The 12,659-nt window shown below is 51.9% G+C and overlaps 1 protein-coding gene across 9 annotated transcripts in view; it reads left to right on the forward strand.

The window, feature by feature from the left end:
• Positions 1-5,729: 5,729 nt before the first annotated feature.
• The window catches only part of ZBTB40 (zinc finger and BTB domain containing 40), a 40,289-nt gene continuing 33,359 nt past the window's right edge, over positions 5,730-12,659 (forward strand). For 2 of the 9 annotated variants that reach the window (XM_065696261.1, XM_065696262.1), the window contains exons 1-2: positions 8,064-8,156; positions 11,835-12,619. In XM_065696261.1, the coding sequence (XP_065552333.1) occupies positions 8,098-8,156; positions 11,835-12,619 (844 nt within the window). In that variant the 5' untranslated portion in view covers positions 8,064-8,097. Of the gene's footprint in view, positions 5,815-6,776; positions 6,829-8,063; positions 8,157-11,834; positions 12,620-12,659 lie in introns of those variants that run through there. The other 7 variants (XM_065696257.1, XM_065696260.1, XM_065696253.1 and 4 more) reach the window with 5 other exon arrangements.

Genomic DNA, 12,659 nt, shown 5'->3' on the forward strand with positions numbered 1-12,659 from the left:
TGCAGCTCCCAGATCTAGGAGCAGGGATCCTGCCAAGGCAGAAGCTTGCTGCTTTGAGAACAGAGCATCTATGGACAGGAAGGGGGTTGCACTCAGACAGAAAACAAGCTGCTGACTGCATCCTCTGGAAGTGGATGAACCCTCTAGCTCTTCCGTGCACACACTGAGTGGTGCCCAATCATCATGAAGAAGCACCTACTGAGGAGCTTTGGAGATCAGCTCTGAGAAAAAAGGGTTCAAGTAAGTTGAGCTGGGCTTACCTTGCACTGCACATGCAGATGGATCTGCAGTCTTTTAGCTTGCTACAGCACTGGCACAGGTGGAAGGAGAAGCTTAAGGGAAATTACAAAGATGCCAACAGAAGCAGGTACTGAGACAGGACAATAACTTGTACAGCAAGGTTGGTGAGAGCTCAGAAAATCTGTGTGACAGACACCAGCAGTTCCTACCAGCAGGTGAGGGGTGAGCTCTGGACCACATTTAGGGTGGGATTTTGCTTAAAAGAGGCCAGGCACTAATACCAGGGGACTGAAGAACTGACATCATGAACAGATGCCTAGGCATGCTGAGTTGAGGATGAAGGCATGCCTGGAGTGGTGCCAGGGCTGGATATTGATGCTCAGCTGAAGACAAGCCCTGTGCCCCATCCTGAAAGGAATCTCTGCAGCCTCCTGAAACTCCAACCCATACGTGAAAAGACAGGAAGAAACCTGATCACATTTAGTAATGGGTCACAGATACGCGATCGCTGCAATAGCAACCACAGGAACTGGAGTCTCTAAAGGACACTAAAGTCAGAATCTGATGGAGACGATGCACTGAAGATACATTCAGAAAGCCTGATGTTCTCAACGTGTTCTGCTCAGACACTGGGACACCACACTCAGCAGCAGAGTGGTCCCAGTCTGGCATCCTGTGGGAACCTGGACACAAGAGATCTTTCCCCACATACCCCACAGAAAGGAGAAGGAATGGCAAATGCCAAGGAAAGGGTCCTGGGGGGGGGGGGGGGGGGGGAACGGGGGACGACACTGTGGGAATCACTGCAATGAAAAGCAGTAAAGTCGAAAGACAAGGAAGCTGGTGAACCAAAAACGACAAGAGGGCATAAAGAAGTCAGTCACCTCTTAAGTTGGCTGGAGAAACACAGCAGTGACATACTCCAAACCCATTTCCAATCCCTGCTTCTTAATGTGAATGTCCCCTTCCCCAAAAGACCTCATCAGAATCAGTTTTGAGGGCGCTTTAGCTGGAATAACAAGGCAACTTAAGAGTGTCTGAATACAACCTTGGACTGTGCTGGCAAAGGCAAGAGGAAGGGGCAAAGGAGGGACAGAGACTCCTCTGCCATGGACTGGCTGCTCCCTTGAGAGGAGAAGTGAGAGGAAATGTGGAGTTTGGTATACGGAGAGTGCACTTTGCTTGGTAACTCCCAGTGTCTCCTCTGGGACAGGCTGGAGGGGCTGGGTATGGTGTTCCGCTCCATTAGTAATTACTTTATGCCAGCACATGTAAATACTTACTCTGGCACAGCCTCCCGGCCCAGTACTGTGTGCAGTCCTCCTAAGCCCTTGTAGCATTGACCCCGCAGCACAGCCTGCTCTGCCAGCTCCCTTGGAGGCCGACACTAGGAGCAATGAGATCTGTGTTTGCACATGGACAGGCTGCAAGTCCCTTGCATCAACAGCACTTTGGAAACTTAAAAGAGTATCTGTGCAGATCAAGTGTATTTCCATGTGAACCAACTCACTGCTTCCCCTGAAGAACTGACTGTGCAGCCCACCCTCTTCCCGGAAATCAGACCCTCGAGAGAGAAGCTTTGGGGTTAAAAAGATGGGAAGAGAAAATGCTTACAGTAAAGGGAAGATAAAAGAAGTCTCCATCATTTATTTTCTGTGAAAGCTTTTGCCTGAGATGGAGTTCATTCCAAAGCTACAAACCCATGTGAACAGCAAAGCTTCCAGTGGAAACCAGACTCCTTGCAAACTGATGTGGCTTTGAACGGTACAAGAACCCAAATCTGCCTCTTTCTGAACTCCAACAGTGCCCTCAAGTGCTCAAAGGAGAAGCCGCAGGGCACGGATGGAGCTTGTCACCACCCAGGCTGCACTGCAGAGTAGATAATGAACTAGGAGAAGAAAGATGCGGCTGTATGGCCTAGAGCGTGGCTCACTGAGCTCAGCTGAAACGGCTGCATCCCCCTGCCTAACTTATTTTTCCCTTCGTGGGCAGATCTGCACCATGTGACAGCCCCGCTGTCACCAAGAGATGCTCCAACAGCACCCGATGCAGATCCGTGGTCTGTGCTGCCTGGAAGAGATGCACATGTCAAAAGCTTGTGAAAACAGCGTGGTTTGGACTTGACCACTGGCGTGATCCCACCCAGCCACACCTGGACATGTCCCTCTATAAGAGGGGACCTCCTCTGGAAAGGAGAGGACTGAGTTTTAGTGTCCCAGCTGCGAGGGGAGGTTGTGTTTCACCCCATTTGACTCCCTGCCGTGAGCTTTCCAAGCTCTGTGGATAATTTTGGCACAGCAAGGCAGAGCAGTCCTCGCTCTTTCGGTGAGCTCTGTCTCAGCAAGAGGGGCTCTTTCAGGGAACAAGAGATAAGGCCTGTTTGGATGTGTGGGACCTCTGCCTGCTCTCAGTGAGACACCAGGAGCAGGAGACGCTGGACATGCTCCTCTGGGCTCTTCTGTGACATAAGTGACCGCTGGCAGGATGGTGAGCTCAAAACCAGCTCACCTTGGTCTCATCTTCCCCTGTGGGTTCCCTGGAGAGTCACTTGGTGGAGCTTTATCTGACGATCCTGCACTCAGGGGAAAGAAAACACTTGGTACACTTCCCTCACCAGCACTTGCTATATTAAGATGTTTCTAAGGGACAACAGGGTGTTACTATGACGGGAATTGACAATGGTATGCTGGGACACTGTTTTTGTCCTGTTTCCTCATCCTTATTTGGGGAAGCTGATCGTAACCTGGATCCATGGCATTGATTTACATGATGCAGTCCAAAACCCCTGGACAGCCGGCAACCTGGTCTAGTGGAAGGTGTCCCTGCCTGTGGCAGGGGTTGGAACTGGATGAGCTTTAAGGTCCCTTCCTACCCAAATCAGTCTCTGACTCTGTCATTCTGTCACCCTAGACTTTGTAGGAAAGGTCTTTCTGCCCCAGAGAAGGCACCTACTGTAATACACAGCTCCTGCCCTGCTGTGGTTCATCACTGCCTCAGACAGCATGGCACAACCCTGCCAGCAAAAGCAGATCCGGCAGTGATGGGGATTGTCTTTCTAGTGCATCGGGCAGCACTCGCTGCCCTTTATCTCAACAATGTTTTGGCCAGTGCCAGCCCCTCCCTGCAGCAGATGGGGAGCAGGGTTTTCATCTGATGCAGCCTGGTTGTCACCTTTAGGTCAGGAGCTGTCAGCAGCCACACAGTAAGTCGCTAGCCACTTCTCAGGGCTCCAGCATCAACTTGCTTTGATCGTTACCAGTCTGGGGATAAAAATAACCAGATCTGGGTCGCACACTTTTTCATGGGGGTCTCTTCAGCACGTAAATAGGAGCACTTAGGAGAAAACTGGTGGAGTGGGAACTGGCATCTCTAACAGAGACAACTAGTTGCTGGAGACCAGCAGAGGACTGTGGCGTGAGCAGGTCCCCAGGAGCCTCTCTCCAAACCTCCAAAAGAAAATCTCCTGTCCTGCTTTCTTGCACTCACCAAAAGTGACCTTGAAACCTGCTGCTGCGATGGCATTCCTACTCTAATGGCCAGAATTGTGGCCAAGGATCCCAGCCAAAAGGCATTTCCCTGTCAGAGCACAGTGGCCCCAGAGCAGAGCATGTCTTGTCATGCCACTGTGGGTTTCTAATTAATACCCATTTGTTTGCAGGCTGATCTACCCGACCACATGCCAGCCTCAGGATTTCATTTGCATCCTTGTGGAAAGGGCTTGACCATCAATAGGACCCACTGCCCGGACCCTGCCACTCTTTGCCAGGTCACACACAGTCTGGTTTCAAAGCTACATAGTCAAGGGTATTGCTTTCCCCGCCTCCATGCACTTATTCCGAAATTAGCACTTGTTTATGCAGATGAGCTGGCTCATTAGGTCTCTCCCTCAATCCATCAAGAGATGGCAGCAGATTGTCCCCTTCCAGGTCTGGGAATACAAATGGCAATGCCTGAGCCCGCTGCTCAATGCACATTCTAGCAATTTATTTTATTCTTTTTTTTCATGCAAAATACAGCCAAGTTCTTTCTGTGACCGTGCAGAGGGCAGAGGACACGGCTCAAGTTAACACACAGAAGAGGGACCACATCTTTGCTGTGGGGACACAATTCCTACCCTGCGGAGGTTTGGCAAGGCCAGGAGGAACACTCCATGCCTCGTTGTTCCCTGCACTGATGGCTGGGGACAGCCCCATACTGGGGCCATCTGGAAGCTCTCAAAGCTGCTGAGGTGAAATGCACCCAGAGTTCCGCTCTGAGCTGGCGCTGGGCCAGGTTACTGGCAGAGACAGAAGAGAAATATATTGAGGTCTTGGGAAGGCACACGGAGCACCCCAGCCACGCCAGAATGGACCAGGTTGGAAAAGACCATTATGATCAAGTCCAACCTTTCCTCAGCACTGCCAAGGCCACCACTAACCCATGGCACTGAGGGTGTGTGAGCACTTGCAGGGCCGGTGCCTGCAGCCCTGCCCTGGGCAGCCTGTTCCAATGCCTGAGCACCCTCTGGGGCAGGAATTGTTCCTCAGCTCCATCTAAACCTGCCCTGGGGCAGCTTGAGGCCGGTTCCTCTTGTCCCATCCCTTGTTCCTTGGGAGCAGAGCCCAGCCCCTCCTGGCTCCATCCTCCTGCCAGGCACTTGTAGGGAGCCATCAGGTCCCCCCTGAGCCTTCTCTTCTCCATCTGAACCCCCCAGGTCCCTCAGCCGTTCCCCATCACACTTGGGCTCCAGGCCCTGCATCAGCCCCAGTGCCCTTCTCTGGCCCCGCTCCAGCCCCTCAATGTTTCTCTTGTAGTGAGGGGCCCAGAGCTGAACACAGGATACAAGGTGAGCCTCACCAGTGCCCAGTGCAGGGGCACAATCCCTTCCACTGGTGCTGATTCAGGCCATAACACTGGTGGCTTCTTGGCTGCCCCGGCACAACCTGCTCATGTCCAACTTGACACACACGGAAGCTTCACCACCTCTGCCCATTCCACCCCACGTCCTCCCACATGCACAAATGCCCTTGAAAAGCACCATAGGGGCTTTTCAGCACCTGAGGGCTCCTTTGTGCTTCTCCCTCGTGTTTCCTGGGCCCAGCCATGCACTGGGGGCCCCCGCTGGGGTTCACAGTGACCCCAGAGTCCCCTTCTCGGCCTGCAGACCCCCGCCTGCGCTGCAGGGCCCATGAGGCGCAGGCTGGCTGGGGAGGGAGGGCAGGGGACACCGATGGGAGGTGTAGGGGTCACCGCAGTGAATGCTGAACCGGACGAGGTGGCTCCGACGGCACCTGAGACAGCGGAGCACGACGAACACCGACCAGAACCGCCTGCCATGACAGCGCGCTGCCTCACCACACGGCAGCAGGGGGAGTAAGGGGGCAAAGAGAGACCCTTGCGCATGCGCAGCTGCCGCCGGCTGCATATGCACCCCCCCCACTCCCCCGCGGCCCTGCGTCACGTGGCGCGGGAGTCGGCCCGCTGCCGCTTCAAGATGGCGGCGCGCGGAAGGGAGGGGCGGCTGTTGTTGAAGCTTTATTGCTCCCGCTGCTCCTGCCGCCGCGCTCCGTGTCCGCCGCGCCGCAACCAATAAAGGTAACCATGGCGACGCCGGCCGGGCCTGGGCCTGCGCTGCGGGCAGCCGGGCCCGCCCGGCTCCTCTTGTCGCCGCGGGCCGCCCCGAGGGGCTCGGCGGGCAGTTCTCCCCTTCCGTCCCCGCTTCCGGCCTCCCGCCGCTTCCTCATCTCCATGCAAACCCGCGCGGGGGTCCGGGTTCTGCGGCGCCGCGGATGGGGCGGTTTTGCCTCGTCCCAGGGCAGGGCAGGTCCCTGTGCAGGGTCCGTCCTCGTCCCCATGGAGGGTCCGTCCTCGTCCCTGTGGAGGCTCCGTCCTCGTCCCTGTGGAGGGACCGACTCCTGCGGAGCCTTTGCAGGAGGGCCCGGGCCTTTGCCGCCAGCCTGTCGGGCGCTGTGTCCCTGCGGTAGGGCCTTGTTAAACAGAGGTGTGGTTGGTGGGTGCTCCGCCGGTGGCCAGGGCACTGAAGGGCCGCTGCCCCTCTCGTTAGAGCAATGGACGTGTCCCTTCTGCCGGAGGGAGCCGGTTGATTGCATTATTGCTGTGGAAAACACGGCGGTGTTCTTCCCTTCTGGAACCTGCACTGAAAGATGCTTCCATAAGAACCCTGGCTCTGAGCTTGTAGCTCGATTCCACTGACCCCGAAGGTGTTCCTTGTTAGATGTGCTTCAGGGCCTCTTCATAGGATCTCTGTCTCTTTGAGCTGTGTCCCCTGCCTGGTCAGAAGCTGTCAACCACTCCAGAAAGTTCTCTTAAATGTAGGTGTGGAATTTTTCATTTCCCAAACTATTATGTTTCTGTTCAGGGAGCTCACCTAAGCATTCTGTGCTGTTCTGCTGCCTTTAGAGACTGCAGTGTGCTGAATTGAGTGAAAACGTTGCTTGTTTTCCTCTGTTATCAGTCTGCACTGATGCTCTGAACTGAAATAAAATAGATTGAAAACCAAATTGGCGTGCCCTAGCTCTTCAGACTGGATTTTACATTATCCTCTGGGAGAGCTGCCTACTCCGGCCCTTTGGAGCACCTCAGAAGCAGGTAATAACCCCTCAGCATCTTTCAGTGCTTCAAAGACTGAATTACTTTTGGTGAGAGGGGTAGGAGAATTGAATTGCAGTACGTGATTTTGTGGCTTTCCACTCTTTTTAAGGTCATCATTTTAGTAAGGAGAAAACAGGAAACTGGTAAACGCACACACAGAGTATTCTGATGCTGATTTAAGGCTGTCACTGTCCTTAACTCCTCAGTGAGAAAACCTGAAAGGTGCCTGTTGTTTTTGGAGGTTGCTGTGGTACCCGAGGGGCTGCAGGGCCAAGGAGCACTAAAGAGCAAATCCAGAATGGACAGCAATGGGGTATGCTCCTCTGACAGGGGCAAGGAGCCTTCCTGGAATGGATCCTGCACTTGCTTCGGTGACATTTGCTCTGGAGCCAGGCTGAGAGAGCTGGGCTGGGGCAGCCTGGACAAGAGAAGGCTCCTGAAGGGGAGACTTTAGAGCAGCTCCAGTGCCTAAAGGGGCTGCAGGAAAGCTGGAGAGGGCCTTGGGACAAGGGCCTGTAGGGACAGGCCAAGGGGAATGGCTTGAACCTGCCCGAGGGGAGACTGAGCTGAGCTCTTAGGCAGAAGCTCTTCCCTGTGAGGGTGCTGAGGCGCTGGCACAGGGTGCCCAGAGAAGCTGTGGCTGCCCCATCCCTGGCAGTGCTCAAGGCCAGGTTGGACACAGGGGCTTGGAGCAAGCTGCTGCAGTGGAAGGGGTCCCTGCTGTGGCAGGGGTTGGAACTGGAGGAGCTTTAAGGTCTCTTCCAAGCCAAACCAATCTGGGCTTCTATGATTTTAGCTCCCTTGATTAGAAAGCTGTGAGTGCAGTGCACAGGGGGGCTGTTCCTGTGAGACACTCGGATCAGCTCTAACAGAAGTGGCATTTACTTAAGGCAGAGAAGTTGAATTTTTCCATTTTGCTTTTCTCTTTCTGTCCCTTTATTTATTTTATTACTTTTTCCCCCCGCCTGCTTTGTTTCGCTATTTAGAGCTCACATAGGTATTGCTTCTGCTTTGCACTGGGTGTGCAGGTTGTATCCCTCAGTGCATGGTATCGCACTGCACTTTGCTGGCAGCAAGAGGGAGCACAAGGCTGTGGGTTTGTGCCTTAAAAAGCTCTGTGCTGGTCTTAATTCCTTGCCAGGGCAGCAATAGCGGTTTGTTTGGGGTGGTTTTAATTATTTTTTTTTAAGCTAAAATAAGCTTGCTCCATGTGCATCCCAAAGAAGAATGTCAGGCACGGAGCCCATCTTCAAGCTGGCCACTGAGATGCTACTAATGAATGAAGCAAGGAGCGTTTGGTCTCATCATTATGCTAACTCCAGCAGGTGTGTTGAGCAGCACCTTATAAAAGCCCTTAATTGTGCCAGTGAGGGACACATAGAATCCTTTGCTAAGGTGGTGGCATTGAAATTCTTTCTGTGCTTTGTGATGGGCTTTCTGATAGTGTGAGGGTGCTGTGGCAGCCTCACAACTGCAGGGGAGGGTTGGTCTCATTGTGCATCTGTGGAGCACCCATCTCTGCTGTGTCTTATTGTTAAAGTACTCAGTCCTAAATTTAGATTATCTTTTGATGAACCTAGTGACGTGGATGGCTTTGGAATCTGTTGAATCTAGATTGGAGTAATTGTATGAATAATGAAGTAATTTAATTTGGAAACTCCATTTCAGTTCTGTAGGTTGAATTGGGTGTTCCTGTTCCCTCCTCTGTGGAGAAGAGTTGCTGCTCTCAGCATATCCTTTTCCCATTTTAATGTAGCTTAAAGAAAAAGACATGATCCCCTCGAACTCTGGAAGTATGTGAGGGTGGAAACACCTAGGGAAAGGAAGCTGAAATGGGACAGCAGAGGATAATGTTTGCTGCAGACCCGTTTTGGACCTCCTGTGCCTGGGAGGATCAGAAGAAGAAGGATTTTCTTTGCTGAAGTGGGTGTCCTGAGAGCAGTCACAGATGATAACTTCTTAAGGATGACAGGAAAGCCTTTATCAGCACGTGGGTCAAATACAGCCTTAGGAGTTTTAGGCACTTCTGAAAATTTGGCTCGAACTGATTCACAGTCTCACTGGAGATGGATGGAATGAAAATTCCTAAGCCACCTTGGTGTTCTCCCTGGGAAGCTGGCAGGACAAGGCTGAAGATGTCCCCCAGTGTTCCAAAAGGTTCATTTTGTAAGGCCCGTTTGTCATACAGCTGAGATGAGCGAATGTCTTGTCTCCTTTGTCCCCCTTTCTGACTCCAGTGGGCCAATACTGTGGAAGAGGGCAGTGCTGGTGTGGCTCTGGTGTCAGCAGCAGAGTGTCAGCTGGTGTCAGTGGCCCCAGAAGCAGCTTAAACAATGTTTTCCCCAAAGTTTGAAATCCATAAGAAGTTCCCAGTGAGCCTGGCTCCAAAGAGGATGCTGAGAAGCAGCTATAAGCTGAAAAGTGACCAGTGGTGCTGGCAGAGGCAGATAGCTCTTGCTCTGCAAGCACTCATCACTGCTGAAGTGAGTTACCTGCTCTCAGACAGATTCCTAGTTCAGCCCAGGCTTCCAGCCAGATCTCCTGAAAGCTGTTTAGAAGGTGGGTGGGAGATGAAGCCAGACAAATTTGGGTAAGAAACGAGGCATGTAATTTAACAGAGTAAGTATGGCAGTGAAGGGTCCTCCACCTAAAAACCTAAGAGTTATAACCATGACCTTGCTGGAAGAGCAGCTTTAGCCAAACCCAAGTTACTGTGTCCCCAAATGTAGGAGGCAGTGAGGGAGAAGTCAGGTTGCTGATGGTGGTTCCTCCTGGCCATAAGCTTTACAGAAAAGCCTGAAGCACGTTATAAGTAGGGGGCAATTGCCATGAGGATGGTCTTGGCCCCCATTAAAAGCATCTGTTCTCTCCGGCAGTGCTGGGTCTTTGGGTCCCTATAATTAAAGTAACATGTATTTAAACAAGTATGTCTGATCTGATTGCATTTTCTAGTGCTCTGAGCTGCTATAATAAAGAAGGGGAGGTGCTGCTACGCTGCTTAGAGCTTTCATGTTTCGAGCTGTCATGGGCAAATATGTCTTCTATATTCTTGCCAGGAATAGAGAAAGCAGACGGTGCTGCAGTGGTAGAAGTGATGGGGTTTATGTAAAAGGCTGTTCATGGCAAAGTGAGCAGACATCTCATCCAGGACATTGATGTTTCCTGCTTGTCCTTTTGGAGGAAGAGCCACAACTATTATTATTTAACCAGCAGATTCAGTTTCTTCTTAGATACTGGAATTTCTTCAGCTCTGGAGAAGGAGTGGGTGGACTAAAACTGCTCTTGCATTGAGCCTGGCGAAAGAAACAGATTTGTTTCTTCTCCCACGACCAGCAGCAACTCCACTGATGGCAGCTTGGTTACTCATGATTTACAACGGTGTGGGAGGATCGCAGGGCTTGTCTGGTTAATGGGCTGGAAGTGCAGGTGGCCAGCCCTGTGCACGGATGAGGGGCTGGATCTGGTATTTGCAAAGCAGCAGAGATGAGCTGCAGACCAGACAGCCTTTGGTAGCAATGTGCCCAGAGAAGCTCCTACTCCTGGGAAGCAGGAGGGTTGGGGTATCAGGGACTACTTAGGTTTCCTGCTTTCCAGAAAAGGCTACCCAGTGCTCTCACTTCAAAGGTATTCAGATGGGGAGCATGACACCTCTGCTTTGAGGTGATGCCAAAACCATCTATGATCTTATCCTGATGATTGAAAAGCAAGTTATAGTACTTCATCTTTAAAGCACGGGGGAGTTCTTGGCTGAGCAGGAGTGCTCTCACGCATGGGTGTTACCCACCAGCTCAGATGTCTGTGTCTTTGGGCAGGAGGTCCTGCTTCCCACAGCCTCTGAGCTCCAGAGGGGTTGGCACCTTGCAAGACACCAGCTCAACCTGTGCCCAGTGTCCGCTTGCAACTTGCAGTTCAGTGCAAGCTGGGAGTAGCTCCGAGCCTGCTTTTGTGTGAGGCAGCTCTTAGGATGGTGTATGAGCATTGTCACGCCTCATGCCCTGATGATAGGCAATATTACTCCTGTTCTCTACAAGACAGTAGGAAGCCGAGTGCAGTGATGTTAAGCAGTAACTTAACAGGTCATGTAAATCCTGTCCATCTGGGTGCTCTTCCTCCAGCACTCATGCTGCTTTGTTTCAGCATCATTGCCAGCACCAGTGTTAGACAGCCTAGAGTGTCGACAAGGCAGTAACAGCTTTATCCTGGCTGAGATAAAAACTCCAGATATCCCACTGATAAAATTCTGTTGGCAGATGTCCTGTCTGTTCTCTCTCCTGCAGTGATATGGGGGAAGTAAAAGGGAGGCTCTGGTAGATGGGATTAGGGCTGTGGACTTCTGCAAGAAGTTACAGTTTGGGGTAAAAGACTTGTAAATCAAAGAATTAGGACTGGGGTGTGCGGAGAAGGGAGGTGCTGAAGGCTCTGGGCTGAAAGCAGATCTCCATCTCTAACGCCTACGTGCCCCTGCTGATCTCAGCAGTGACGTAGGGAGCAAATTAGCTGGTCCCAAACCACTTGGTGCTTTGCAGATCAAAACTAACACTGCACATTCTCCTGTGTTTGGTAGATGATCAGAACAGGTCTTCCTGCCCTGCTTCCTCACCTGCCCTTTCAGAAACCAGGTCCAGCTTCTGGATGCAGGCAAAGCCTGGCACTGCAGTACCTGATCTGAAGAGTACTTGCACCTCCTTGAGCATTATGGTAGGAGCCACACCAGGGAGTCTCTTCTCCCTTTTTATGCCACCTGGAGCTCAGTATTCATTCCCAAGCTCTTTCTGAAGTATTTCTATTTGAACAGTATCTAGACTAGCTCTAGCAGGGTAAGTTGCTAAATCTGGGGACTGCAAGTTCAGTCCTTGGGGCCTCTTGCTGCAACCACTGAACTGCAGTGTAGTGAACTACAGGGAAGTGTAAACTGAAAGGTAATTTTTGCTTCCTCTCTTCCTGTCTGGCTGCTCTCTGAGCAATGTCCTAACAGCATCATTGTTTTTTTTTCCCACTAACAGGGTTTTGTGGAGACCACGGCAGGAGGAGGCCAGTAGACCCTGTCCTGGTACCATGGAGCTTCCTGGTTACAGCAGGCAGCTGCTGCAGCAGCTCTATACTCTCTGCAAAGAGCAGCAGTTCTGTGATTGCACCATCTTCATTGGGAATGTTCACTTTAGGGCACACAAAGTGGTTTTGGCTGCTGCCAGCCTGCTTTTTAAATCCCTGTTGGACAATACAGACACCATCTCCATCGATGCTTCTGTGGTGACCCCTGAGGAGTTCGCGCTCCTGCTGGAGATGATGTACAGTGGCAGACTCCCACTGGGGAAACACAATTTCACCAAAGCTATCTCCGTGGCAGATAGTCTGCAGATGTTTGATGTGGCTGTCAGTTGCAAAAACCTCCTGAGGGACCTCCTCAGCTGTTCTACTCAGGACCAGGTAGTAAGTGAAGTCTCCAGCCAGGCAGCAGACTCATCTGAAAACCATGCTGAAGCTAATAACCTGCCCCAGTCTGAAAAAACTGATGAAGGAAAAACAGATAACCTCAGACCACAGAGACTTTCCCCTTTTCTTGGCCCTGAAGAAGCAGAAGTGGAAGCAGATGTTTCTTCTCCTGGCCAGGAACTTACTGTGAATCACACATGGGTTCACCAGGATGGGGTATCGAGTGACTCCAGATCCCTCCAGGAGGGTCCAGGCTCTCATCCTGATCAGCCTGCCTGTGCTGAGCAGGGTGGCTGTGCAGAAGAGGAGCTTCCTGAGCCTCCAGAGGAGAAGGGAGGAGTGAGGAGGGATTTAGGTGAGACTTTACAGGTCTGGACACAGCCTTGCCTCTTGTA

The sequence above is a fragment of the Lathamus discolor genome, chromosome 16, assembly GCF_037157495.1.
Source record: "Lathamus discolor isolate bLatDis1 chromosome 16, bLatDis1.hap1, whole genome shotgun sequence".
Lineage (NCBI taxonomy): Eukaryota > Metazoa > Chordata > Aves > Psittaciformes > Psittacidae > Lathamus > Lathamus discolor.